This window comes from Budorcas taxicolor, chromosome 18 (genome assembly GCF_023091745.1).
Source record: "Budorcas taxicolor isolate Tak-1 chromosome 18, Takin1.1, whole genome shotgun sequence".
Lineage (NCBI taxonomy): Eukaryota > Metazoa > Chordata > Mammalia > Artiodactyla > Bovidae > Budorcas > Budorcas taxicolor.
In genome coordinates, this window is record NC_068927.1 from 9,657,272 (window position 1) to 9,685,125 (window position 27,854).

The 27,854-nt window shown below is 47.1% G+C and overlaps 1 protein-coding gene across 1 annotated transcript in view; it reads left to right on the forward strand.

Moving 5' to 3' along the window:
* Positions 1-22,307: 22,307 nt before the first annotated feature.
* Positions 22,308-27,854, forward strand: part of GAN (gigaxonin) — a 46,415-nt gene continuing 40,868 nt past the window's right edge. The window contains exon 1 of the mRNA XM_052656465.1: positions 22,308-22,474. Within this exon, the coding sequence (XP_052512425.1) occupies positions 22,308-22,474 (167 nt within the window). The remainder of the gene's footprint in view (positions 22,475-27,854) is intronic.

Consider the following 27,854-nt stretch of genomic DNA (forward strand, 5'->3'; position numbering starts at 1 on the left):
TTCCGCCAACAAAGAAGTCCAACTCTGTAATGTACCAACAAGAAGTGGGTACTTTTTTTTTTTAAAGAAATGCATATTTTACTGAAGGTCTCCCAGGAAGACCAGGAAGGTGGTTCACATAGAGACCAACGATGACACCCCAGGTTCCTCTCCCAGCCATCCTTGGTCTCTCTTTCTTCCCCTGTTGCTCCCTCAAAACCTCGTTTACCATTCCGTCATTTCCATTTCAGCTCAGCTCATGGAGCCCATCAGACAAAAACCCAAACCCTGGGGATGGGAAAATAAATAAATAAACCTTGGGGATGGCAGAATGAAGACCATCTGCTCTTCTCCTCTGGGGACGTCAGCATCTCCAGTATTGATAAGATGGATTGGGAGGAAATGTCAACCATGGTGGCCTAAGAAACGTGTGATGGAGGCCTGCATCTGGGTGGCAGGAACGGAAAAGAGTTAACAGATGGGACAGTTACTCACCTATTCATTATTTTACTTTAAATATTTGAGAAGAGGGTGTTATTTAAAAAATGCTTCCCCACCTCTATTCTACTCAATTCTCCTTGCCAAACAGTACCCAGATGTGGCCATGAAGAAAGGGCGCAGTTCGGCATGGAAGAAAAGTATGTCATGGTTTATTTGCCTTGCTTAGGAAGACAGGTGAAATACCAGACTGATGAGGACGTCTGGCACACCACGTCTTGTCTTCTCAGTTTCAAAAACACCAAAGGTCAATGTTAGGACATCCGACTTGTCTCGATCCTGAATTCCCCTGAGTTTCAGACACAGGCCAGGGTAATCAGCTCAAAAGGCTGCAGGAGCCAAGACACATGCGCCTTTCTCGAAGCCGAGACCGTCTGTCTTACCCTGGGAGCCTTCCTTGTTATGCTTCATGTGGGTGTAACGCGTGACCAGGAAGTTCTGCAGGAAAAATCACCAGGGATTTGCTCATTGCTTTGATAAAGCCACAGCATTTCACAAGCGCTCTAAGGATGTGTCAGGTACGTGGTAAGCCTGCAAATGTTTGACCACTAACTTTTTCATTCCAGGTTTTCTCTAATCTGATTCCACCCCAGGAATAAGCTAGGTGTGAACGTGGACATGTGCTTAGTCGCTCAGTTGTATCCAACTGCTTGCATCCCATGGACTGTAGCCCGCCAGGCTCCTCTAGCCATGCGGATTCTCCACGCAAGAATACTGGAGTGGGTAGCCCATCCCTTCTCCAGGGGATCTTCCCGACCCAGGAATTGAACTGGGGTCTCCTGAATTGCAAGCAGATTATTTAGCAGCTGAGCTACCAGGGAATATCAACTCACAAGAAATATAAGTGCATTCCAGCTGTATCCACATTACTGGGTTGTACTCATTTCCTCTGAAAGTCACCAAGCATCGGACTGACTGTTGAGATGGCTGCGGGTCCAGGTTACATGAAAACACCTTTGATCACTTCTTACACTGTTTAGAGACAGTTTGGATGGTTTTTAAATGGCCGGGAGAAGTCTTTCTCACGGCAAATCAGGACATGCAGACAGAAAAGTCACCACCTACTTCCTCTTCATCCAACAACGGTGAGACCCGGGGCCTCTGCTCTTCAGGTTCCTTCCAGGAGTAGGAACCAGGTGCAGACACAGGGCTCCCTGCTGCAGCTGGAAGTGGACTCTCGAGGTCAAGCACCAGCAGGAGGTTGGAGTTTCCTTGCACACGGCGAGCCGGCAGGGATGTGGGAGCCCTGTGTTGGGACAGGTGGGGATGAGCCAGCCTGCCTTCCTCCTGGGGACCAGGAGGGACGTGCTGAGTGGCCTTCGGGAGCACCTGGCAAGATGCTGAGGGTGCAGCTCCCAATGAGGGTGTGGAGCCAGAGGTGGGTTGACTGAACAAAGCAGGTGCAGAGTGAATTCCCCAAGAGAGCAGTGGAAAGAGAGAGAATTAAGGGGATTGCTTTCTTCATTGTAGAAACCCTCTTGTTGTTATCCAAGAAATGAAAAAGATATCCAAAACCCCATTACCAAAAGAAAACCCCTGAACCAACAAAGACCTACTGAATGCACACGGAACTCTACTCAGTGTTATGTGGCATCCTGGACGGGAGGGGAGTTTGGGACAGCATGGATACACGTATATGTACAGCTGCGTCCCTTCCCTGTTCTCCTGAAACTACCACAACACTGTTAATCGGCTATACCCTAACACAAAATAAAAAGTTTCAAGTTAAAAAAAAAAAGAAAAGAAAACCCCTGAAATCCTTCTGGTGTATTTTTCCTCCATTTGAAAAAAATTTTGATGCACAGTTTACATATTGGCAATAGGTTTATAACCCACCAGGTTATAACCTGGTTTTTCCCCTGACTATACAAGTATTTTCCCCAGATCACTAAATTCTTCTAAGGGATGCAAATTACTCCATCTCTGGGATATGGTGTGATGTCCAGCCTGCAGGTGGACATTTTGACACAAGATCTGTGGCTTCATGTGTGTATTTCCAGGGCCCACCCCACATCTCTCTCTATATTCAGGTTCTTGTTATTGTCATCCTTTTTTTTTTTTGGCTAGATTAGGCTTCCCAGGTGGCTCAGTGGTAAAGAATCCACCTGCCAATGCAGGAGAAGTAGGAGATGCAGGTTCGATCCCTGGGTTGGGGAGATCCCTTGGAGGAGGAAATGGCAACCCACTCCAGTATTCATGCCTGAGAAATCCCATGGACAGAGGAGCTTGGCAGGCTACATGGGGGTGCAGAGAGTCGGACACAGCTGAGTGACTGAGCATGCATGCATTGGCTAGATCCCCAACTTTGGATTTCTGAGCCAAAGAGTAGAAAAATGAGGTTTGGATGTTCTTTCAAAGGCCAAAGGTTTTGATTGATTCATAGGAAACTGAGAAGCCATTGTACAATCTAAGAGGCTCAAATGGCTATAGAGCTGAGAAATCCAACCTTCTCAGCAAACGGGGAAAAAAGCAGGTGCACGTGAAAAGGCCGTTGTGCAGACCCTCCCGTCCTCCTTTCCTCCGTTCTTTCCCAAACTCTGTATCTTTCCACTCAGTTCAGACGCTTGTTCTTCTCAGGCGCATAGTCACCCACCCACTCACTCGTGGACTCATCCATCCCCTCAGTGATGACCAGGGTCACACTGGCACATAATGATCAGCAGAACCAGTACCTCCTCGGTCCTCGGGGATCGCACAGCACAGTGAAGGACACAGCACCAAGGAACAGACCAGCACAACTCAATGGAGTAGCAGTGGAAAAGGGACCCCCAGGGACCCCTAATAATGTCTTGGGAGCCAGAGAGGGCTGATGTGTGAAGGATGGTAGTAGGTAACCAGGTAAAATGGGCAAAGTAGATAAAGAAAAGGGCTGGAGTCAGGAGAGAACTTCTGTGGCGCAGAAGAAGAGGGACAGAAAAGCCAAGTTTCAGCCAGAACCCCAGTTTTTCCATACTCAGGTATGGAGTGGAATTGGCATTAACTAAAGAGAAGTCTCTGATGGTTTCCTCAAGGACAATCAAGGACTGGTAGTAATTTTTTTTAATAATAGCTTTTTTGAGATCTAATTCATATACCATAAAATTCACTCCTTTAGGATACTCAATTCAGTGGCCTTTAGTATATTCAATATTGTGTAACTATTACCACTGTCTAATTTTAGAACATTTTCATCACCCATAAAAGAAATCCTATACCCATGGGCAGTCACCCCTCGTTCTGCATCCCTCCGCGGCCCGGTTCTAGGCAGCCGCAATCCTACTTTCTGTCTCTATGGATTTGCCTAGTCTGGACAATTCATACCAAGGGAATCATACCATATGTGCGTGTTTTGATATGAATGGAGTCATATGGTAACATGGGCGTGTTTTGGTAACTGATTTTTCAGCATGTTTTCAAGCTTCACCTATGTTGCCGTATGAATCAGTACTTCATTCCTGCTGTGGATAAATCATATTCCACTGTATCAGCAAACCACATTGTGTTTATCTGCTCATCAGCTGAGAGACATCTGAGTTGTTTCCTGTTTTTGGCTGTCATGAATAACATGCGTGTTCAAGTTACTAATGTGGACATATGTTTGCATTTCTCTTAAATGAGTGAAATTGTTGGATCCTAGGGTGAATATGTCTAACATTTTGAGGAATTGCCAAGCTGTTTTTCAAAGTGGCTGCACCATTTTATAGTTTTACCAGCAGCATCTGAGAGTTTCAGTGTGTCTACATCCTCCCTAATTTGCTATTGTCTGCTGTTTTTATTTTAGTCATCCGAGATACAATGAAGTGGTATCTCATCATGGTTTTGATTGGCACTTCCCTGATAACTAATGATGTCGAGCATCTTTCCATGCGCTAATTGGCCATTTGTGTGTCTTCCTTGAGGAAATATCCGCTCACATCCCTTGCTACTTTTAAACTGGAGTATTTGGAGTTTTTTTCTTTAATTATTGTTGAGTTGTAAGAGTTCTCTATATATTGTAGAAGTAAATCCCTCATCAAATTTATGCTTTGCAATATTTTCTCTCATTCTTTGGGCAGGCTTTTCACTTTCTTGATGGCGCCTTTTGAGGTACAAAGGTTTTAAAATTCTGATGAAGTCCAATTTAATCTAATTTTTCTTTTCTCTCTTCTGCTTTTGGTGTTGTATCTGAGAAACCATTATTTAATCTATGGTCCCAGAGATGTATGTCGTGTGTGCTTCTGTGAATGTTATGGTTTTAGCAGTTATATTTAGGTCTGTGGTCCATTTTGAGTTAATTTTTGTAGACAGTGTGAGCTAGGGGTCCCACTTCATTCTTTTGCATTCAGGTGTCCAATTGTCCAAGTATAGAAGTCACCATTTAAGTTTGATAAATCTACACAGAGAAAACAAAAGTGTGTCCTTTTCCTCCACCATCCCCTAGAAGAGGATTTCTTCAGCTAATGGGAAGAGACTGCAGGACAGCTCTCTGCTGGTGCCAGCAAGGCCCTGGTCCAGGGACGAGGAGGCCAAGATGGAGGCCTCAGTCAGTAGAGAGGTAGCATCTTCCTCCCTCTTCGCCTCTGGGGCCTGGCAAAGTTCCAGGAAAGGCCAGCATATGCATGTTCAACTCAGAATCACATGCCCTGGTAGGATTTTCTAGCACAGTCTTTCCTTAAGGGTGTCCGCTGTGTTCCTGGAGGGCTGAGGGTGACTGGTGTTTCTTGAGATGCTGACCCCCTCCAGGAGGTTGGGACCGGTGGAAGGCCCGGGGTCCCTGATTTTGTCTTCAGTCTGCCATTTGGATTAGACAGGCAGGAGGTCTCAGCCTAGTTCAGTGTTCTTTAAATTATCATCTGAATTAATGTGGGAGGAACAGTGATGGCTACACTGTGCTTCTTCTCTAGTTAAGGGCAGAAATGGAGCGTATTATGCTGGTAGCAACAGTGTAACATTAGCTGACGTGTACTGATACCTACAGGTGCTGGTTCCCACATCATCCCTGCAGCAGCCCTGAGGTCGGTCCTGGTACCCTTCTCCTGTTATGGGTGAGAAAACTGAGTCTCAGAACACTTATGTGATTTGCCCAAGATCACACAGGTGGTTACTGGGACCCCAAAGTCAAACTGCTTAACCACTGCTTTTATTGTCTTAATTTCATTCATTTCATCACCCTCGGGAATTTGTATAGTGCCTGGGACAAGGTGGGTGCGTAATTAAAGGACAGCGCAAGAGGTGAGAACAGGGGCTCCAGCCTTACTGCCTGCGTTTTGATCCTCTCGAGACCTGATGACGCCCCGGTTTCATCATCCATAAAACAGAGACAGTACATGTCCCTCGTCCAGAGAGTTGCAAAACTTAAATGAAGGTTGCCTGACACACAGCAATTGTTCAATAAGTTTTAGCTCCGATGAGCCTTAAAAACAGTTGAGAGGTTGAATCTTGGCTCCCAAACCTTGTGAGTCATAAGACCTTTGATAAGTTGTTTAAACTCCCAGTGCCCCTGGTTCCTGCCCTGTGAAATGGGGATGACATTGGAACAGACTTCGCAGGGCTACAGTGAGGATGAAATAATGTCCTTGTAGCCCTTAGAAGAAGTGCCTGCCTCTGAGCTGTCACCATTTGACTTAACGAAGATTGTGGGGGCAGTTCGGGGCAGTTCATGCAGAGGGTGCCACTTGTTGCTGGCCCTCCTGTCTTTGGGAGGGGCCTTACTCATGGTCTGGGGAGAGAAGAAGGGGACCGCGTCCCAGGCACCCAGAGTGGCCAGTGGCATCAGATATGACAGAAGCATACCCCTGGCACACCCAAAATAGCCATCACACAACAGACAGTCTAATCCGGCATGACCAGAAGACCATCCGGTGGGTAAAGAACAGGGTCTCCGAGTTACACGGTCAAACAGCAGCCATCTCCTAGGACGGATGTGATCATTAAAAGAATGCTATGTATCGAAGACACAGGCCAGTGCCAGGCACAGAATGAGTGACCAAGGGATCCACGTGGCAGGGATTTTCATCAGTTTTGATCTTCACTATATCCTCGTCTAAAATAGTGCTGCATTAGTTCCCTGTGGCTTCTGTAACAAATCATCCCAAACTTGGTGGTGTAAAACAACACAGATCTGTTTTTACAGTTCTAAGGGTCACAAGTCTAAAATGAGTTTCATGGGAGTAAGTTCGAGGTGTCAGAGGGCAGCTTCCTTCTGAAGTCTCCAGGCAAGAGCGCCTTTTCCAGCTTCCTTGGCTCGTGGTCCTGCCTCCCACCACCTTTTTCTCTCTGCTGTCTTCCTCCCCTCACTTTTTCCTTCTGTAAAGTCAAATCTCCCTCTACCTCCGTTGTATAAGGACCCCCATGATTGCATTTAGGGCCCACTGGATAATCCAGGACCATCTCCCTAGTGTAAAACCCTTAACTTCCTGACATCCATAAAGTCCCTTTTGCCATATAGCTGCCAGACACAGACAGGTTCCAGGGGTTAGGACCTGGGTGTCTGTGGGGGCCTTTATTCAGCCTACCGCAAGCAACTCGCTCTTAATGCACTCAGTAAATATTTGGTGAGTGAATGCGTGAATGTTAGCCGCTTACTGTTTTCATTGGCATCAGCTGGGCTTCAAGACGTGTGTGGTCTCCTCACCTTCAAATTTTCTCAAATGTCACCTTCAATACACATTTCCTGTACGTAATTTAACATTGCAAATTGATTTCTCCATCACCCCACACACCCGATCCCTTTATCCTGCTTAATTTCTTTTTCCCTGGAGCACTTTTTGTGTTCTAGAATGCTATAAAATTAACTCATTTATTATGCTTATTGTAACAAATCATCCCAAACTTGAGATGTTGCAGGAAGCCCTGGGCACCCTGAAGCCCCTCCACCATGCCCCCTTATAGAGGACTCAAGGCCACCGTTCAAGTCCACTACAGCAACCATTCTGAACCTGACCCACTGCAGAAATCACAGACTCATTTCCTCCAGCAGACCAGCCCTCACTAGAATGTAAGCTCAGAGGTTACACACAGGGCAAGGATTTTCTTTTCTGCTCTAGTCTTAGATGTTTCCTGGGTGTTTAGAACAGGGCCTGGCATGTAGTGCGTGCTTGATAAACAAGGGCTGAATGAACACACAAACTTAACGCCCTCCCAAGTTTCCCTCAGCTGCAGATCGAGTTCTTATCTTCCGTGCTCGATCTTGACTTTCATGACAAGGAAGGCAACTGGGCTGTGGTGCAGCCAATCAATTCTAGGTAACCTATGTATTACCCCTGTTCTCCACCCCCTTCTATCAACACACTGGCAATTCTGATTTCTAAAACTCAGATAACCTCAATTCTCATCTCCACCAAGACTTGTGAAAGTCTGGGAGGGAAATGGATGGTTTGACTTTGGCCATTTTTGAAGGATAAACTTTCTGGAATCTGGATAATTGCAGAGTTGGGAGGGTGAGCTGTCCCTGGCTGACACTGCCAGCATTCGTTATGTTGGATTAGACTGTTTCTACTGGTCTGCTGGAGAGAAATGAGTCTGTGATTTCTGCAGTGGGTCAGGTTCAGAATGGTTGCTGTAGAGGGCTTGGGTGATGGCCTTGAGTCCTCGTGGAGTGGGCATAGTGGAGGGCCTTCAGGGTGCCCAGGGCTTCCTGCAACTGTATGTGGGGCTTTTTACATCTGGTATGTCCATAAGGGGAGAGGAGCCCATCGCTTGTACCAGCTTCTCAGCAGGGAAAGTGAAGGACTTGTGTGCTGCCTCAGCCATGCGGATTCTATGGCCCTGTCTCCAAACATGTGGGTCAGGTTAACAGGCCCTACGCAGTTCAGCAAAGAAAGGCTGCAGCTTGAAAGGCAGGCCCCCTTTTCCCCACCCCACCCACTAACAAGTCCCCAGGCTCCTGTGTAAAAGATACCGAACCAGGCACTGGTTCAAATCTCAAGATGACCAGTCCTGATTCTTGCAAGACTCTGGGCATTTCTTGAGGCTTCAGCTCTTCTCATAGGTAGAACTGGGATGGCTCTTCTTTCTTTGATTTTTGTTTAATTATGAAAGTGCTTCAAGAGTATAAAATGCTACAGAATTGCCAAGTACTCACGTCAAAGGGAACCTGTGCCTTTTTTGCTGGGGCAAGACTGGCCTGTTCTCTACCCCATCCATCCCTCCCTCCCACACCTGTATTCTCATAATGAGCATAAAGCTACTGTGTATGTGACAAAAGCTTTACATAAGACACTAATCCTCATAGAAATCATGAGAACTGAGGTTCAGAGAGCTCAGACCACTTGCTCAAAATCACACAGCTAGAAAGTGATGGAGCAGAGCCTGAATGAAAACCCAGTTCTGTCTGATGCCAGTGGCACTGTTCAACATCACGCCCACCATAACATTCCTAAAGAAAGGCGAGGGCACAGGTCTACCAAATAAAGCACCTTGAAACCTGTGGTTTTACCAAAATGCATATACATGTTAGGGTGTACTCCACAGTATTTCCCTGCTTGCTTTAATAGCAAAGAATTTCTTATCAGTCTTTAGGTACAAGTGATGCTTTGGTGTGTATGTTGGGGGGTACCCCAGTGTAGTGTGTTAGGCTCTCAGTCATGTCTGATACTTTGCAACCCCATGGACTGTGGCCCACCAGGCTCCTCTGTCCATGTAATTCTCCAGGCAAGAATACTGGAGTGGGTTGCCATGCCCTTCTCTAGTGGATCTTCCTGACCCAGGGATCAAACCCAGGTCTCCTGCATGGCAGTCAGGCTCTTCACTGTCTGAGCCACCAGGGAATCACTATTACAAACACCGTTTTCCATCTCAGACGCTCATTATTTATGTTTGAATCTCATCTCCTGCACTGGACTAGAAGCTCCTGGAGGGTAATCCCTGAATCTGATTCCTCCTTTCTCCTTTCCAAGGCTTAACCCAGTCTCCAGCATGAAATAAGCAGACAGATAATGGGGTCAGCAAATATTGAATTCCCGCCTAAGCGAGTCAGGCGCCATGGGAGATACAGACAAATACGAGGTGGTTCCTGCTCTCATGATATTTACAATTGAACCGGAGAGCCCAAGCTTCCAGAATTTGCTTGAAAAGGATCTTCCCAAGCCTCTTGGGACAGCAGTTTAAAAGCTTGGTACGTTTCCACTGTAATAGAGCAGTAGGCGAGATGGTAGGTAATTAAGACAGCAAACAAGAAGTTTCGTTAAATAGGACAAATTTTGTGAAAAGCAACAACCTGTTCCTCTGGAAAGGCGGCACTGTGTCAATTGAAGAGCACGCCTTCAAGCCACAAAGTACAAATTACTGATGTTGAAACCGCCGTTTCCCAAGAGGGAAAGTTGAAAACAGCCACCTGTTCGAGGAGCTGTCTGTTTTGCCAGAAGGGTCTCAGTCCCTGATTGCTTGACCTTTGAGGGTCATGTTCAGAACTTTAGCAACACAGATAAATCCAGGTTCCTTTCTGACAAACTTGAGTAGATTGGGGCTTATTAGATCCAGTTCTATTCATCAGATGGTTACCAAGGTCACTGTGTAGGTGCCGGGGACGTGGAGGGAAGGGCAGGATAATGAATGGCTCAAAACTTTGCAGTGAATCAGGGAGTGAAAATCCTGGCTCCTCCACCAATCAGCTGAGGGACACGGCTTTGTGAACCATGGCACGGAGATCCTAATATTTACCTTGCAGTTCCTTGTAAAGATCTGTTCGGGAAATGTATGTAAAGCTCCCTGCACAGTGAATTGCACTAAGGACTCCACAAGTGGGTCCTAGGAGAAGTGGCAACTGTAGGAAAATGAAGGAAATGACTACTTCTGATTTCAAGAAACACCCAGTCTAGTGAAAAAAGACCAGCATGTTAACAGATAAATGTCATTCGTGTGTTGGGTATGACTGTCTTATTTTGTTTGCTCTTTTTTAAAAAAGTGAACCTTTCCGGAGTACTGAACTATGTGTCAGACTCTGTGCTAGACAGTTGTACCTGGGTCATCTCATTTATTTGCACAAAACCCTATCTAACAGGAACCACAATTTTTCCCAATGAGGTGTCAGAGTTTTAGACAGTTTAAGTAACACACTCGGGGTTACAGAGCTGGCAAGTGACAGAAGGAGTATTTGAACCCAGAAATCTGGCTCCAGGGACTGATTTCAAGGCACAAAGAGACAGAAAAAAGCCAGGAGACGCTTCACGGAGGAGGTGCTAGAGCAGCGAGCAGTTTTTCAGGCATCAAAGTGGTGGGAGCGGGAGTCCAGGCAGGAGGGAAGAGGTGGCAGGACCAACAGCTGGGTCTGCGCAGAGGGCCTGGGACAGAGGACGGTGAGGGTGAGGAGGGAGGCGTGGGCCAGATGGTGGGACGCCTCGCAAGCCAGGCACAGGGACTCGGGGGACCAGTGAAGGATGAGGAAGACAGCATCATGGCCTGTAGGGAATGGAATTTATGCCGATGTTCAAAGGGGAAATTACTCTGGGTCGTATGTCTAAATAATTAGGCCGTATCATAATTTCCAGCTAAATTACTACTTTCTAGATACTGTTTACGTGCGAGTCTAACCCTTTCTCCTACTAGCTTGTAAGTTCCTTAAATGTTGGCTCTAATTGCTTTTGTTCCCCCACAAATACCTGGCATATGGTAGGTGCTTAATTCTGTTACACGGAGGAGTGATTAAAGGCATGAATGAGTGAGTTTCTGAAGAAGTGAATTTTAATCTGGATTTAAGAAAAATGCATGGAGCTGATGTGGGTCATAAACCTAAATGTGAAAGAAATAAACAAAATAAAACTGCTACAAGAGAGCATAGGAGAAGGTCATCATGGTTTAAAGATTTTAAAACAGAGCACGAGAAGCACTAGCCATAAAAGAGGAAACTGATCAATTGAACTTCATTAAAACTGAGACTGTTCATCAGAGACAAAGAGAGTGTAAAGACAAGCCACAGGGTGGAAGAAGACATTGGCATTCCCATATTGAGAAACCTGTGTGCAGGTCAGGAAGCAGCCGTCAGAACTGGACATGGAACAACAGACTGGTTCCAAATAGGAAGAGGAGTGCGTCAAGGCTGCATATTGTCACCCTGCTTATTTAACTTATATGCAGAGCACATCATGAGAAACGCTGGGCTGGAAGAAGCACAAGCTGGAATCAAGATTGCCGGGAGAAATATCAATAACCTCAGATATGCAGATGACACCACCCTTATGGCAGGAAGTGAAAAGGAGCTAAAAAGCCTCTTGATGAAAGTGAAAGAGGAGAGCTTATTTTATTTCAGTTATTTTATTATCTGAAAGTTCAGTTCAGTTCAGTTCAGTCACTCAGTCGTGTCCGACTCTTTGCGACCCCATGAATTGCAGCACGCCAGGCCTCCCTGTCCATCACCATCTCCCGGAGTTCACTCAGACTCAAGTCCATTGAGTCGGTGATGCCATCCAGCCATCTCATCCTCGGTCGTCCCCTTCTCCTCCTGCCCCCAATCCCTCCCAGCATCAGAGTCTTTTCCAATGAGTCAACTCTTCACATGAGGTGGCCAAAGTACTGGAGCTTCAGCTTTAGCATCATTCCTTCCAAAGAAATCCCAGGGTTGATCTCCTTCAGAATGGACTGGTTGGATTTCCTTGGAGTCCAAGAGACTCTCAGGAGTCTTTTCCAACACCACAGTTCAAAAGCATCAATTCTTCGGCGCTCAGCCTTCTTCACAGTCCAACTCTCACATCCATACATGACCACTACTGGTAAAACCATAGCCTTGACTAGACGGACCTTAGTCGGCAAAGTAATGTCTCTGCTTTTGAATATACTATCTAGGTTGGTCATAACTTTTCTTCCAAGGAGTAAGCGTCTTTTAATTTCATGGCTGCAGTAACCATCTGCAGTGATTTTGGAGCCCAAAAAAATAAAGTCTGACACTGTTTCTACTGTTTCCCCATCTATTTCCCATGAAGTGATGGGACCAGATGCCATGATCTTCGTTTTCTGAACGTTGAGCTTTAAGCCAACTTTTTCACTCTCCTGTTTCACTTTCATCAAGAGGCTTTTTAGCTCCTCTTCACTTTCTGCCATAAGGGTGGTGTCATCTGCATATCTGAACCAGCCCTTACAAAAGCTATATCCAAGTGAACCAAGAGCATATAAAAAGGTGCTTGACATCATTATTCATTAAGGAAATAGAAATTAAAACAACAAGATACCACTACATCCCCCGGAATGGGTGTAATTAAAAGACAGACACCACCGATTACCAAAGGAAGCGGAGCAACTGGAACTCTCATGCAACACTGGTGGGAGTAAAATTTGGTACAGCCACTCTGGAAAACTGGCAGTTATCTGCTAAAGTTTAACACATGCCTTTCCTATAACCTGGCAACTGAACTAGGGCACATTCACAGGGAAAAACGTACATATGCCCACCCAAAGACTTGTTTGAGAATGTTCATAAAGGCTTCATTGTAATAGCGCCAAACTGGAAACAACCAGTGTCCACCTGCAGGGAAACGATACATAAATGGTGGCATGTGCATACAGGGGTGCAGCTGGTTGACTATGGCTGCGAGCAACAAATGGAAGAATTTCAAAGACATCGTCCTGAGTGAAATAAGTCCAATGCAAAGGTTCGAGAACAGGAAAAACGAATCAATTGTGATAGAAGGCAGAAGAGTGGTTTCTACTGGGAGGTTCTGATTAGAAGCAGGTCTGAAGCAACCTTCTGGGTTACTGGAAATGTTCTTTATCTTCATCCATCTGGTGAGTTCACAGAGGTATCCATATGAAACAATTCTATATGCTTTATGTTATACCTCAATCAAGATGTGTTCCAAAGATAATAAACATATTAAAGTGTTAACTAGGTCAAACATTGCTCATTAAAGAGATCTAACATAGTTCAGAAAATACAAGAATGAATCTAAAGGTAAAAAAATGAAATTAAAGGCATGGAGCATGAAATACAAAGGAGTAGAATGGAATGTTTAAAGAGTAAGAAGGGAAGATGGCAGATAGTCAGAAAATAATAAAGTTCACTATAGCCCAGCATTAACATCAGAGAGAAACAAGAAATGAAGCTGTCAACCCGGACCCGAGAGGATGAAGCTGGTGGGGCCTTGATTGTAGAGGTGATGAGGCTAGACTTTTGACTTGAAAATCAACTAGAAGATAGTAATTCCTCAGCTGGGAAAGATGCCATTATAAACCAGGATGATGACTGTGGTGATGATCGCATTAGGAAGCATAACAACACTTAGCCTTTGTTGAGCTCCTACTATGTGGCGGACCCTTGTGTCAGAGCTTCTCAACTGCTCTGGGAAGTTACTAAGGTTATGCCAGGGAAACTGAAGTAGTGGAGTAATGAACCCTGGAGCCTCCCAGAATAGGAGGAAGAGACCCACAGGGAGGTATAGAGGAAGCCCAGTGACTTAAAGGAATTCAGGTGACTTCACTTTTAAATAAGTCTAGTTCAGTTCAGTTCAGTCGCTCAGTCGTGTCCGACTCTTTACGACCCCATGAATCGGAGCGTGCCAGGCCTCCCTATCCATCACCATCTCCCGGAGTTAACTCAAACTCATGTCCATCGAGTTGGTGATGCCATCCAGCCATCTCATCCTCGGTCGTCCCCTTCTCCTCCTGCCCCCAGTCCCTTCCAGCATCAGAGTCTTTTCCAATGAGTCAACTCTTCACATGAGGTGGCCAAAGTATTGGAGCTTCAGCTTTAGCATCATTCCTTCCAAAGAACACCCAGGGCTGATCTCCTTCAGAATGGACTGGTTGGATCTCCTTGCAGTCTAAGGGACTCTCAAGAGTCTTCTCCAACACCACAGTTCAAAAGCTTCAATTCCTTGGCGCTCAGCTTTCTTCACAGTCCAACTCTCACATCCATACATGACCACTGGAAAAACCATAGCCTTGACTAGACGGACCTTTGTTGGCAAAGTAATGTCTCTGCTTTTGAATATGGAATCTAGGTTGGTCATAACTTTCCTTCCCAGGAGTAAGCGTCTTTTAATTTCATGGCTGCAATCACCATCTGCCGTGATTTTGAAGCCCCCCAAAAGTAAAGTCTGATACTGTTTCTACTGTTTCCCCATCTATTTCCCATGAAGTGATGGGACCAGATGCCATGATCTTCATTTTCTGAATGTTGAGCTTTAAGCCAACTTTTCCACTTTCACTTTCACTTTCATCAAGAGGCTTTTAAGTTCCTCTTCACTTTCTGCCATAACGGTGGTGTCATCTGCATAGGGCCAGACATCCTGGAATGTGAAGTCAAGTGGGGCTTAGAAAGCATCACTACGAACAAAGCTAGTGGAGGTGATGGAATTCCAGTTGAGCTATTTCAAATCCTGAAAGATGATGCTGTGAAAGTGCTGCACTCAGTATGCCAGCAAATTTGGAAAACTCAGCAGTGGCCACAGGACTGGAAAAGGTCAGTTTTCATTCCAATCCCAAAGAAAGGCAATGCCAAAGAATGCTCAAACTACCGCACAATTGCACTCATCTCAAATGCTAGTAAAGTAATGCTCAAAATTCTCCAAGCCAGGCTTCAGCAGTACATGAACCATGAACTTCCAGATGTTCAAGCTGGTTTTAGAAAAGGCAGAGGAACCAGAGATCAAAATGCCAACATCTGCTGGATCATGGAAAAAGCAAGAGAGTTCCAGAAAAACATCTATTTCTGCTTTACTGACTATGCCAAAGCCTTTGACTATGTGGATCACAATAAACTGTGGAAAATTCCTCAAGAGATGGGAATACCAGACCACCTGCCCTGCCTCTTGAGAAACCTATATGCAGGTCAGGAAGCATCAGTTAGAACTGGACATGGAACAACAGACTGGTTCCAAATAAGAAGAGTTGACTCATTGGAAAAGACTCTGATGCTGGGAGGGACTGGGGGCAGGAGGAGACGGGGACGACCGAGGATGAGATGGCTGGATGGCATCACTGACTCGATGGATGTGAGTCTGAGTGAACTCCGGGAGTTGGTGATGGATAGGGAGGCCTGGCGTGCTGCGATTCATGGGGTCACAGAGTCGGACACGACTGAGCAACTGAACTGAACCGAACTGAAGGCTGTATATTGTCACCCTGCTTATTTAACTTATATGCAGAGTACATCATGAGAAACGCTGGGCTGGAAGAAGCGCAAGCTGGAATCAAGATTGCCGGGAGAAATATCAATAACCTCAGATAAATAAGTCTAAGGAGCAGGCAAATTACTTACATGATATAAATGTTGCAGAAAAATCAGCTCATACACCTTGCAGTGTATTGGCTAGAATTCTACAGGGAGGACAGAAATTGAGTATCTTTTACATGCTCTTAGGTAAATGGCAACCCACTCCAGTGTTCTTGCCTGAAGAATCCCAGGGATGGGGGAGCCTGGTGGGCTGCCGTCTCTGGGATTGCACAGAGTCAGACACAACTGAAGCGACTTAGCAGTAGCAGCAGGTATGGTAACAATATATAATACTCAAACTAAATTTAAAGAGTACAAAGTGGAAGATGGCATGGTTTGAAGGAGGACGTGTAGGTTCTCACACAGGACTTGGTTTGAAAGAAGTAATTGAAGCAACGTCTGTCCAGAGCTGTTATATCGTGAACTTCTGAGGTTTGGAAGTTTCATGTCCTTTGAATCTTCATCTCCCTTGACCATTCATCTTCCTCCATGTTGGCAAGGTCAGGTTAGGTGGCAAGAGATGAAAAGATCCAGGAATATTTTCTCACTCCCATCAGTTTGTTTCTTTCAGTAAACCTATATTTATTGTGCATCTGTTATTCCCTATGCATTGTTTTAGAGGCTAGGGAGTAACAGTGATAACTAAAATAGGAAGTTCCTGCCAGGCCTCATGAAGCTTAAAGTCAGAGGAGACATATCACAAATAAACATATGTTAGGTCGTGGCTGAATACAGTGAGAAAAAACGAAGTAGTTGGGTGAGGCATTCAACTCACTGAAGTGAAGATAAGTGAAGTCCTCTCTGAGGAGTTGGCATTTGAGCTCTGATCTACGTAGAAGGAAAGACCAAGGTCTGAGAATATGAGGAAGGACATTTCCAGCCTGAGATGAGCCAATGCAAAGCCCCTGGGGTGGGCATATGTGAGGCCTGTTCAGGGAACAGCGAAAGGGCTGGTTTGGTTAGTGAACATCAGGGGAGAGGAAAGTGATGGCAAATGAGGTTGAAGAGGAAGTACAAGGTTGATCAGACAGGGCTTTCCGCTTTGAATTTTTTCCCTCAAGTTTGATGGGAAGCCTTTGGAGGGTCTTGTTTGGGGAAGTGACTGGATCTGATTAACTTATGAAGAGAAAGAACTCAGAAGGGGGCAAGAGGGAAAGCAGGGAGCACAGCTAAGAGGTCGGTGCAGGAGTCCAGGGGGACTGACTAGTGGCTGGACAGGGTGGCACCAACGGGCATCAGGTGAGGCTGGACTCAGGACAGAGTCTGCAGGGTTTTGCTGCTGAATTGGGTGAAGGGCATGAGATAAAAGGTCAAGAATGTCAAGAAATCTCTGTCTGTGATTAAGTGAATAATGCTGCCACTTTATTTGGGGAATGATTAGGGTTTTATTTTATCTACATGTTTACTTGGCTGCACCAGCTCTTAAATTTAGGCTTGAATCTTTTTGAATTGCATCATGTGGGATCCCGTTCCCCGACCAGGGATCAAAACCTGCTTTGGGAGCACAGAGTCTTTGCCACTGGACCACCAGGGAGGTCCAGGAATGATTGGGTTTAAAGAGTAAAATCAGGAGCTTATTTTCAACCGGAGATGTTAGCCTGCTGTTGCATAGACTAGTTGGAGTTCAGTGTGGGACTATGGTAAGCAACTGAAGTAACCCCTTCAGTGGATAGAAAGATCCCAGGTCTCCCCACTTATTAACATTTATTCACTCAGCCAATATTTTCTGAGTACCTACTGTGTCTCAGACACTGCACCAGGTGCTAGCAACACAGCACGGATTTGGACAGAAACAGTCATTATCTTCATCACAGCTTAATTAGTTCACTGCTTCTGAGATACTTCTCTGAATGTTGTGTAAATACGTAGAATCAACTCTCAAGAGTTATAAATACTGAGATGTTCTCTGACTCAGCAATTTGGAAGAGCTCAGATTTTCGGAAAGGAGCCATATATAGATTTGGACCAAAGACAGATTTACCTAATAAAATATCTGAAGACTGCCTTAAGATGAATCAGAAGAGACTGTCTCAACCAAATTAATGTTTATGAAGAGTCAACTTGGTGTAATGGAAAAGCTTACAAGGCTGGAAGGCAGAAGCTCGGGGCCAGTCTGTTCTGCCCCAACTAGGTCACATGTATGACCTTGACTGAGTCCCTTACTTCTCGAGCTTCAGTTTTCACTTCAATAAAATGAATCCACTCAAGTCAGTGTTTTCTAAAGAACTTCTAAACTATTAATTCTTTTGCTTTGCATCATCTCTTTTACTGGACTCTTATTCCTCTTTCTAACATTTATTTTAAAAGAAAACCCCAAAGTGATTCTTTTCTTGGAGGGTTCATTTTTGGAAACAAAGTATTTCCTTTTTGCAGATGAAAATTGTTTTTTCCTGATTGTAAAATGATACATGATCAGGAAAGCAGGAAGAGAGTCAAAGTCTCTTGGTTGATGGCATGGGAGGAAACTGTGTTTCCAACATCAGCACCTCTGCAACATGTACCATACAGCAGCAGGTGCTCAATAAATGTTGAGTGGATGACTACTGTTAGTACCTTGTGAAAATATCCTTTTCAGTCTTCAGACCCAAAGAAGAATCCTTCCTCTGGGGCTCTTTAGCCTCTAAAGAGGGATCACTGATAGTCACCAGAGACGGAAACTGCTGGGACGTTTATTAAATCGCTCAGATTGCATGTTTCACAACGGCTTGATGTCTGATATACATGGAATGTAGGGAAACAAGAACACTAAATACACCACTCTGATGGCCATAAACAATGTCAAGGGTGGCTCGGTTTGAGCAGTATCAATAGACTGCAAGACAGTTCACGGTCTAACCAGGAGTGGCTCCGGCAGCAGCTGCCCGACAGATCCTCCCACACGTGGGCCCTCTTCCTTCCCTACACCATCAGGATGAGGCTTAGTGGGGGCACCCGAGTTCAAGTCAACAATTTTATTGAGGATCTAGCACCCTCTGGATTGTTAACTCCCTTCTCAGTAAACCAAGATGGTCTTCTGATTGCCTCTGGAAATGAAAAGAAGCCAGATTTTGTTTGCAGACACCTGCAGCATCTTTTTTTTTCCCCCTCAAATGTAATGTGTGGCTAATGTTGAAAAACTGGGACACCGCACATGTGGATCTGAATTTTCAGATCTTTTGAAAAATTATTGGATTTGGCACCACTGGCCCCATCAGCTGGCAGTGAAGGACGGCCTCCCACCTGACCCGAGGGTGTGCTCTTCAGCTTCCTGTGGGACCACCTGCCCCCACCGTGTTACAGCCTGCCCCCCATGCTCCTTTACCCAACTTGCCACCTCTGATTATGTGAGGCATTCAGGGGGTACCCACTAAGCACCAGGCACTGTGCAAGTCCCTTGAAATAGGTAAATACAACATAGCTCCTTCCCTGGAGGAGCTCGCAAACCAGCGTATAAACTGGTGAATTACAGTGCTGCCAGCTAAGTGCAGAACAGAAGAAGGCATAAACATGGTGGAGCATAAACAGGGAATCTGCCCCGAGAAGCTGGCTGGAGGTCACTGAGCTGGATTTTGAAGGATGAATATGAGTGATTCAGGCAGGTGGTTGGTGGGGAATACTGCAACGGTGGGGATGGAATGGAGAACATTCACATGGTCTTCGGTCCATCTGCTGCCTGCTGCACAGGGGAACCTCTCAAGCCAGCAACTGCCTTTCCCGTGCCAGGTGTCAGGTGGGAGGCTGCCCTGATTGACGTTGGTCTGTCTACAACCCTCTGCCCAGGCCCTCCTATACCTTCCTTCTGTCAAAACATCAGAGAAGTTTCACCTCTACCAGGAAGAACCTGCCTGACTAATCCCCATTCACCTCCAGTTACTTCAACTAAGGCAACACTCCCATTCTGGGAAAACTGGTTACCTGAAGGTGATTCTGTTATTTGAGCTCTTTGTTTTGGAACCGCTGACATTTGAAGACTAGATGAGCATTCCAAGTAATTCTAAGTAAGTGTTTATCAAGTACCTACATATTTGATATGAAGGCTTTCTGTCATATGTATCATTTTTGACTCCAGCAACAACCCAGTTGAGAAAGAAGACAGACACAAATAAACTAAAAACTGATTGCAATTCAGAAAACATTTATTAAATGCCTGGTATTCACAATTTTTAAAATCCTTCCATCCATCCAACATCCACTGAGCACTAACAGGGCTAGGCGGTGCACTTGGGATCTGGAAATGGAGATGCACTAAATTTACAAGCTAGCAGGTGGAGAAGGCAAGGGCACCCCACTCCAGTACTCTTGCCTGGAAAACCCATGGGCAGAGGAGCCTGGTAGGCTGCAGTCCGTGGGGTCGCTAAGGGTCAGACACGGCTGAGCGACTTGACTTTCACTTTTCACTTTCATGGATTGGAGAAGGAAATGGCAACCTACTCCAGTGTTCTTGCCTGGAGAATCCCTGGGATGGGGAAGCCTGGTGGGCTGCCGTCTATGGGGTTGCACAGAGTTGGACACGACTGAAGCGACTTAGCAGCAGCAGCAGGCGAGATGGACAAATAAACCCCTTACAGTAACTTTCCTGCCAGAGCAATGTTCAAAGTACAGCAACAACTTCAAGGAAGAAGTGTTTCGACTGCTCCCAGGGATACTGGACAAATATTATGGAGGATATAAGCTCTAGCCACTTATCTTGTTGACTTTGTATTATAACGTTTTACCACATACAAAGAAATACGGAGACTAGCACAACGAATCTCCACGTATCTATGACCCAGCTTTAAAAGGAGTAACTCACAGCCACTTTGATTCATTTATACCCCCACCTACTTCCCTCCTTCCCTTCATATTGTTTTGTAGCCAATCCTAGATGTTTTAATCATTTTATCCATAATACTGATCTAGAAATGTCTGGATTTTCCACTGTGCTTAGTCACTCAGTTGTGTCCGATTCTTTGCGACCCCATGGACTTGTAGCCCACCAGGCTCTTCTGTCCATGGGGATTCTCCAGGCAAGAATACTGAAGTGGGTTGCCATGTTCTCCTCCACGGGGATCTTCCCAACCCAGGTCTCCCTATTGCAGGCAGATTCTTTATCATCTGAGCCACCTGGGAAGTCCAAGAATACTGGAGTGGGTAGCCTATCCCTTCTCCAGGGGACCTTCCTGATCCAGGAATCCAACCGGGGTCTCCTACATTGCAGGCTGTTTATTTACCAGCCAAGCCACCAGGGAAGCCCTCTAGTAACTTCCTTCTCCCTATCTGTTCTTTGGTCAGTGACTCCACCAGAGTTAAATACCCTGATTTCTGCCAGTAACCCCAAACCCCTGGCTGGTTCAGGATAAAGATGCCAGACATTATTGGGGCCTTTGAGCTGGCTGAAGGAAAAACCTAAGCTGATCCACTGAAAACCCTATCCCTGCCTATCTGGAATACTGACCCTGTTCTTTGGGCCTTTGGCCCTGGTAAAACTGCTAATTCCTTAGGAGCCTGTGGAGTCCCTAACGTTTGGACAAAACGGGGGCTACATTTCACGTTCCCATGTGCCCTTAGCAGCCTTCCCAGAAATCTCTGACAGTACAGGGCTTGCTCTGTAGACAAAGCTGTCCCATATTTGCTTCCTGTCAGCCCCTTGATCCTCACTGAATGGGGAGCCTGGTCACACCTGTACAGAGCCCACATCTGTCTGGGCTCTCTACCTTCCACTCCTTCAGCGTTTCTGTCTCTCTCTGAAAGGTACCAACATCACGCAGCTACTCAATCCAGAACATTATCCAGGACTCCCTCCCCCTCCTAATTCTGCCTGTTCTTTTAAATCCATCCGCTACTGCCCACCTCCATCATCACCCTTCCATCTAGGCCACCAGTCCCTTCCCTCAAATAAGGCAATATTCAACCACGTTTCTACCGCTGGCATCCAATTCCATCCTCCAGTTCTCCACGCAGCAGCTGAGTGATCTTCGTGAAAAACCCTATCACGGTTCCTAACATCTATGGGATCAAGACCAACCTCCCGACCGTAAGCCAAAGAGGTCTCGCTTACGTCTTCAGCTTCATCGGCTGCATCTCCCTCCTGGGCCCGCAACCCAAACGCTCTCTTCGGGGATGGCTTTCTCGGATCGCTGTGCTCTTACCTGGGAAGCGCCTTTTCTCTCGTAAATAATCAAAGCTGCACCTAGCGCGCCCTCTTCTACGTGCGGTTATCTCACATCAGCCAGCAACAACACCTAAGAAATCATCTTCATCTTGCAGAAAGACAAACTGCGGGTGGGACCTTACCCATGGTCGCACGGCTAGTGAGCGGAGGAACCGAGGCTCGGATTCAGACTCACGGCGCCAGAGCCACGGACTTGACCCTAGAGCGCCGGCGCGCGCGCACAGCGCTGCAGCGCTGCAGAGATCGCTCTCAGCCTCGGACCCGCGCCCAGGCAGCGCCAGTTCCGGGATCTGGGCGTTCGGGAGGGGGACGAGGCTTCTGATTGGCCGCCTCCGGCGACGGAGGGCGGGACAGAGAGAGAAAGAGCGGAGGGAGGGCGCGGGGGCGTCGCGGAGAAATGACGCAACGCCGCGGCTCCTTAAAGGCACCGGCCGCTCGCGGGGCGGACGGCGCAAGCGCGTTCCAGAGGCTCGGGCTGGCTCTCGCCTCGCCGAGCGCGGGGCCGAGCGGACGGGGCGCGCGCCGAGCGCAGGCGGCTCGCGAGGTCCGGCGGGGCGGCTTCCAGAGCCTCCACGGGCGGGCGGAGGAGCGGGTGCCGCGATGGCCGAGGGCAGCGCCGTGTCGGACCCTCAGCACGCCACGCGCCTGCTGCGCGCGCTGAGCTCGTTCCGGGAGGAGTCCCGCTTCTGCGACGCGCACCTGGTCCTCGACGGGGAGGAGATCCCGGTGCAAAAGAACATCCTGGCGGCCGCCAGCCCGTACATCAGGTGAGGCGGGGGCCGGGCGGGGCCGCGCAGCCCCGGGCCCAGGGGCAGGGAGAGCCGGGCGGGGCGCGGAGCCCCGGGTCCCCAATCCCCGCCGGCCGCCGGGGTCCCAGTGGTCAGCGCTCGGCTCGGCGTGCCTCCCGGGAGACGCCCCGGCCGCCGGGCCTCACCCCCGCCCAGGACAGCCGCCCCGGGGCCCGGCCCTGCTCCCCGGAGGGGACCCTGAACCGCAGTCCCCCCAGCCCCTTGCCGTCCCTCGCTCCTCGGGTCTCCGCCGCCCGGCCTCCGAGGCCCCCAGACGCCGTGCTGGGCCGGACCCAGGGCCGCAACCGCGCGCAGGGCGGGGCGGCGCCGGGGAGAGCCTGCCCCCTCGCACGGGGCCCGGCCCGCGGATCCCGGCTCAAGTTTGCCGGCCCGTTCGCCTCGGAATCGACGCGCGGTGGGCCGGGCCCCGCGCAGCGAACGCGGCCAGGGAGCGCCCCTGCAACGGAGAAGCCGAACGCACGCCTCCCCTCGGATGTGGGCAGAGGGAAAACCCATCGGGTGTTTTTCTTAGGATGGACCGCCCAACCCGCCCCCCCCCACCCCCAACCTCCCACCTCCCACCCCCCTACTCCCACACTCCAGGCCCGGGCTCTTCGCAAAAGTGGCTTTGCCACCCCTTGTGGGTCCTCCGTTTAAAAAGAAGGGCAGTGTGTTATAGACAGACATTACAGTAAGCTGTCGCACATTTCGAAAGACTTACTGTAATTCTCAGGATGCTGTTATACAATCCGAGGACCATGATGAGATTTTAGCGATTTAGAGAAGGCATTTTAAAACGAAGATCAGCCTGTTTCGTCAGGTCAGCTAACGAGGTGATTTGAAGGTGGATAGGACAGTGTTCATACAAGGGTATCACATCTTGCAGGGGCTGGTATGTTGTAGGAACTTTCTTGCAGACTGAGTTGCTCTTTTAATAAAAGAGGGGGGAGGGGTGGGGATTAAAAAAATAATAATAATAATAAAAGAGGGGGGAAATGCTAAAAGCTGGAGAAACTGCCCAGTAAGCTGGTTAAATATAGACTAATAGTAGAGAATGTCACTAGAATTGACAGGTCAGGAAAAAAGCAAAATGATGTGTGCTGTAGTCTCAATGCCTTGTCCTAGCGGACCTCGGCACACAGATTGCTTTTTAACCTGTGCGTTGAGACATCTACGCCTAGTCAGAAGCATTTCAACTAATTTCTGGTAACTTCTCCTGGCTCTTCCTGGCTCTCTTTCTTAAAATCTGTTTGCACTGCACTCTGTGGATTTCCAAGGTGGGCTTGGGGTGAGTTGATGTTAGTGTGGGGTTTAGATTGCTCACGTGACAGATAGCTCGCGGCTGGCAGTTTAGAGCTTTTGAGCAATCAATATAAAATTGGAATTAGCAGGCTAGCATCTTCCTGTGTACAGAGAATTCCTTGTTTGGGGAAATGCTGAGGAAAACTACTTTAGATGCATTCATGTAGTTCTGTAAGTGGCATCCAGCTGGCTTAAAAGAAAATCGTGAATCACCAAATACATGCTCTCTGTTCCCTTGGCATGCTTCGTTTTTCTCCCTAGCCCTTAGCCCTTAGCATGATAATATACCCTGCATTTTACTCATTTACTTTGTGGTTCTTCCCCCACCACAGAGTGAGCTCCATGAGGCCAGGGACTTTGCTTTTGTTCATTTCCACATCCCTGGCATGCAGAAAGACCAGTGCCTGGTGGTTAGCAGATGAGTGGAAGCAGGGACTGCCCTCGTTTTTGCCACAGCAGACTGGACACGAGGGCACCGGTTCTGGTGCATTTCCATCTCAGACGCGCAGTTGTCCCTGATGGAGAAGAGCTCTGCACCTGCTTTCTGCTCCCAGCTTTCGCTCTTTCTCGAGTTGTCGGTAGATGACTTCATCTCAGCTTCCGCTCACTAGTCTGATCAATGAGGGATAAAATGTGTCTTCCTCTCATTTAATCTTGGACCAAGCCTGTGCAGAAATAAGTAATTGGGCTTTAAACCCCTCCCAGGTCTGCACACAGGTCTCCAGAAGTATCACTGGCAAGGTACCACTGCTATATCTGCCAAGTTAGGAAAGATGGGGTATCTGCTTGTGACATAGTGGCACAGATGAGAATATTTAGTAATATTAGTTTATACTAGTAGTAATTTAGGTGTGAAATGTTAGTGATCATACTAGCAGAGCCAAAAGGGACTTCAAACGCTCTAGTCCAATTCTGTTAACCTTCCAATTAAAAAAATAGAACACGGTGGGCATTAGTGATTTATATTACAGTGAGGTTACTAGCACTTAGTGGCTCAACTAGGATTAGACTCCAGGTTCGTGATGCCTAGTCTCCTCCTTGTTTACTATACCAAGTTATAGCATTACTTGCGTTTAACTAGTCTTTGTGTAAGCTCTCTTACTGACTTTGTTTATCAAGTACTTTCACATACTGCCTCATTTTGATTTTTATTTTCAGCCATCTTGCACAGTAGGTGGGGCACTTATTTTTGACGTTTTCTAGGTAAATACGAATTGGTCAGTGTGTGTGTTTTCAGGGACTGATTGACTGCTGTAGGTTTATTTGGTCATCGAAGCTGTGGATTTGTTCCTGGGGTTCTTTTAAAATTATCAGTCTCAAGGCTTCTTCAAAGTAATATGACTAATTTATATTAGTATTTAGAAACGAACTGTTTAATTTTTGATGCTGATTATATTGGGCTTTTATAATATCTCCATTTTGTTTGAGTGAAACTTTAAAGAGTTACAGTGAAACAAAATGAATTTGTATGTTCTAAGGCAATGGCACCCCACTCCAGTACTTTTGCCTGGAAAATCTCATGGACGGAGGAGCCTGGTAGGCTGCAGTCCATGGGGTCACTAGAGTCAGACGCGACTGAGCGACTTCACTCTCACTTTTCACTTTCATGCATTGGAGAAGGAAATGGCAACCCACTCCAGTGTTCTTGCCCGGAGAATCCCAGGGACGGGGAAGCCTGGCGGGCTGCAGTCTGTGGGGTCGCACAGAGTCGGACACAACTGAAGCGACTTAGCAGCAGCAGCAGCAGCAGCAGCAGAACTTGATGTTTCTTACTTTCCCTTTTGAAGCATAAACACTTAGGCCTGTGATGTCATTAATGTCCAGACGGCAGCCCACCAGGCTCCCCCGTCCCTGGGATTCTCCAGGCAAGAACCCTGGAGTGGGTTGCCATTTCCTTCTCCAATGCATGAAAGTGAAGAGTGAAAGGGAAGTCGCTCAGTGGTGTCCGACTCTTCATGACCCCATGGACTGCAGCCCGCCAGGCTCCTCAGTCCGTGAGATTTTCTAGGCGAGAGTACTGGAGTGGCGTGCCATTGCCTTCTCCGAATGTATGGATTGGGTGTTTGTAAATTTGGTAGTCTGAGTTTTGTTTAATGTCTCCAGTTTGCCTGGTTTTGGTAAGTGTCCCAGGGATGGAGCCTGGTGGGCTGCCGTCTGGGGGGCCTCACGGAGTCGGACAGGACGGAAGCGACTTAGCAGCAGCAGCAAGTGTTGTTGGCCTCTGAAATTGTGTGGCTTAGAAACAATGCTATATATTGTTTCCGTATCATCAGCCAAGGGGACCAATCCAACTTTGTGGCACTAGGAATTGAAGCAAATCATTTGACATGCTTTTTACTCTGTATAAAAAGTCTTTTAGCCTAACTTGGTTTTAATCTTTTCCTGTGCTTTATCTTTGGTTTAACATTTGTTTTTCCTCCTGATCATCTTAGCACCAGAGGATTTTCATTATAAAAGGAAAAAGCCAGGAAAACCTAAATTCAGCAACAAACTCCTAATGATCACCTGGAGGAAGGCTGAGGGGGGGTATCTGTCACACCGCTGAAGATTGAGGTGCTCCAGGAAGGGCGGGCAGAGACTCCCGGAGCTCGTCACTCCCCGCAGCTTACCGTGGGATGCTGCTTTCCCAGCGTGCCCTCTGCCCAGCACTTTCTCAGGATCCCTGAATGACATTTTCCCTTCGGTTTGTTGGCAAAAAAACAATCTAAACGTAGCTGATGACCTTTAAGAATGATGACATTGAATTCAGAGCTATCATGACGACCCACAGCAACCCTTTCCTTTCTCAGCAACCATGAGACCTTCTGGGAAAGGTTCCCTGAGGCTTGTAGGAAATTTCCTTTTCTCCTGAGTGTTGCAGAGTTGCACAGTTCCCTTGATCTGGTGTGGAGTTCGCCCTCCTCTCTTTCGTGAGCTGTGGCTCTTGGGGCACGATGTCTGTGAAGGAATTTGCAGGTGCATTGCCTTGTGGCTCTGTGGTGGTGTAACAGGGCTCTGTGCAGAATCCAGTCCCATATCCACTTTGGGGAATTTTGGGTTTTCTAGGGAATCTGTTGGAACAGGAGTTTGCTTAGATTTTAGTCCCAGAGAGTAAAGGAAAAAAAGATTCCCAAGAATTTGGACCCGGTGATAAGTTAGCCAACAGTAAGAATGGTGATTTCTGTCCCCTGTGTTTTGAGAAAGCTGGTCTAGTGGGTGTGGAGTGGAGCCGTCGGGCCTAGACTCCAGCCTGGATCACCTTGGACAGTCCTGTGGGCCTTAGTCTAGTCTTCTCGTCTGTGAAGTGAGGCTGATTGGGCTCTGGGCTGGCTTTGCTCTGCTCTGTGTGTCTGTGTCGTGAGGAGGCAGAGGTCTGTCTCCGTCTTACAGCTCCGTTGGACCGCCTGTAGTGTTCCCTGGTGGTCCAGTGGTTAAGATTCAGACCTTCCACTGCAGCGGGTGCAGGTTCCATCCCTGATGGGGGAGCTGAGAACCCTCATGCTATGCAATGTGGCCAAAAAGATTTTTTTTTTTTTTTAATTTTGTGGCACATTGATGTTACAGCCTTCCCTTTGCCTTGTCATGCAGGACTTGGTTGCATATTCTGCTGCATAAATCTAGCTCTGTAGAGTTCTTTTGTTACAAGCATTTATTTTATCCTGTTAATTTGGATGCGTTCCAAGGCCTAATTATTGATGAGCCTGTTTTGCCATTTAAATCTAAAATTTGACTCATAGATGATGCTGATGAAACTTCTTAACGAGACTAATATGATGATCTTTGTGGGAGTCCAAGTTTCGTGGTAATGTAGAAATTGTTGTCATCCTTTCCTTGGGTACTTGAAACCCGCCCTTTAGTTTCTGAGCACTGATGTCTGTTAGTTTTGTCTGCTGTGTGCAGAGCAAGCTTTCAGTCCTGAAGTCTCTCTTCTTTCACTTGCACTTGAGTTCTTGGTTTCCTCAAAGCAGCTCATGAATGATTATCTTAAGGGTTTTGCATAGTGATTGTAAGCTGTTCGGTGTCTTAGTCCTCACAGGTTCAGCTGGAAACTCCAGGTTCTGAGATGCTTACTGAGTCC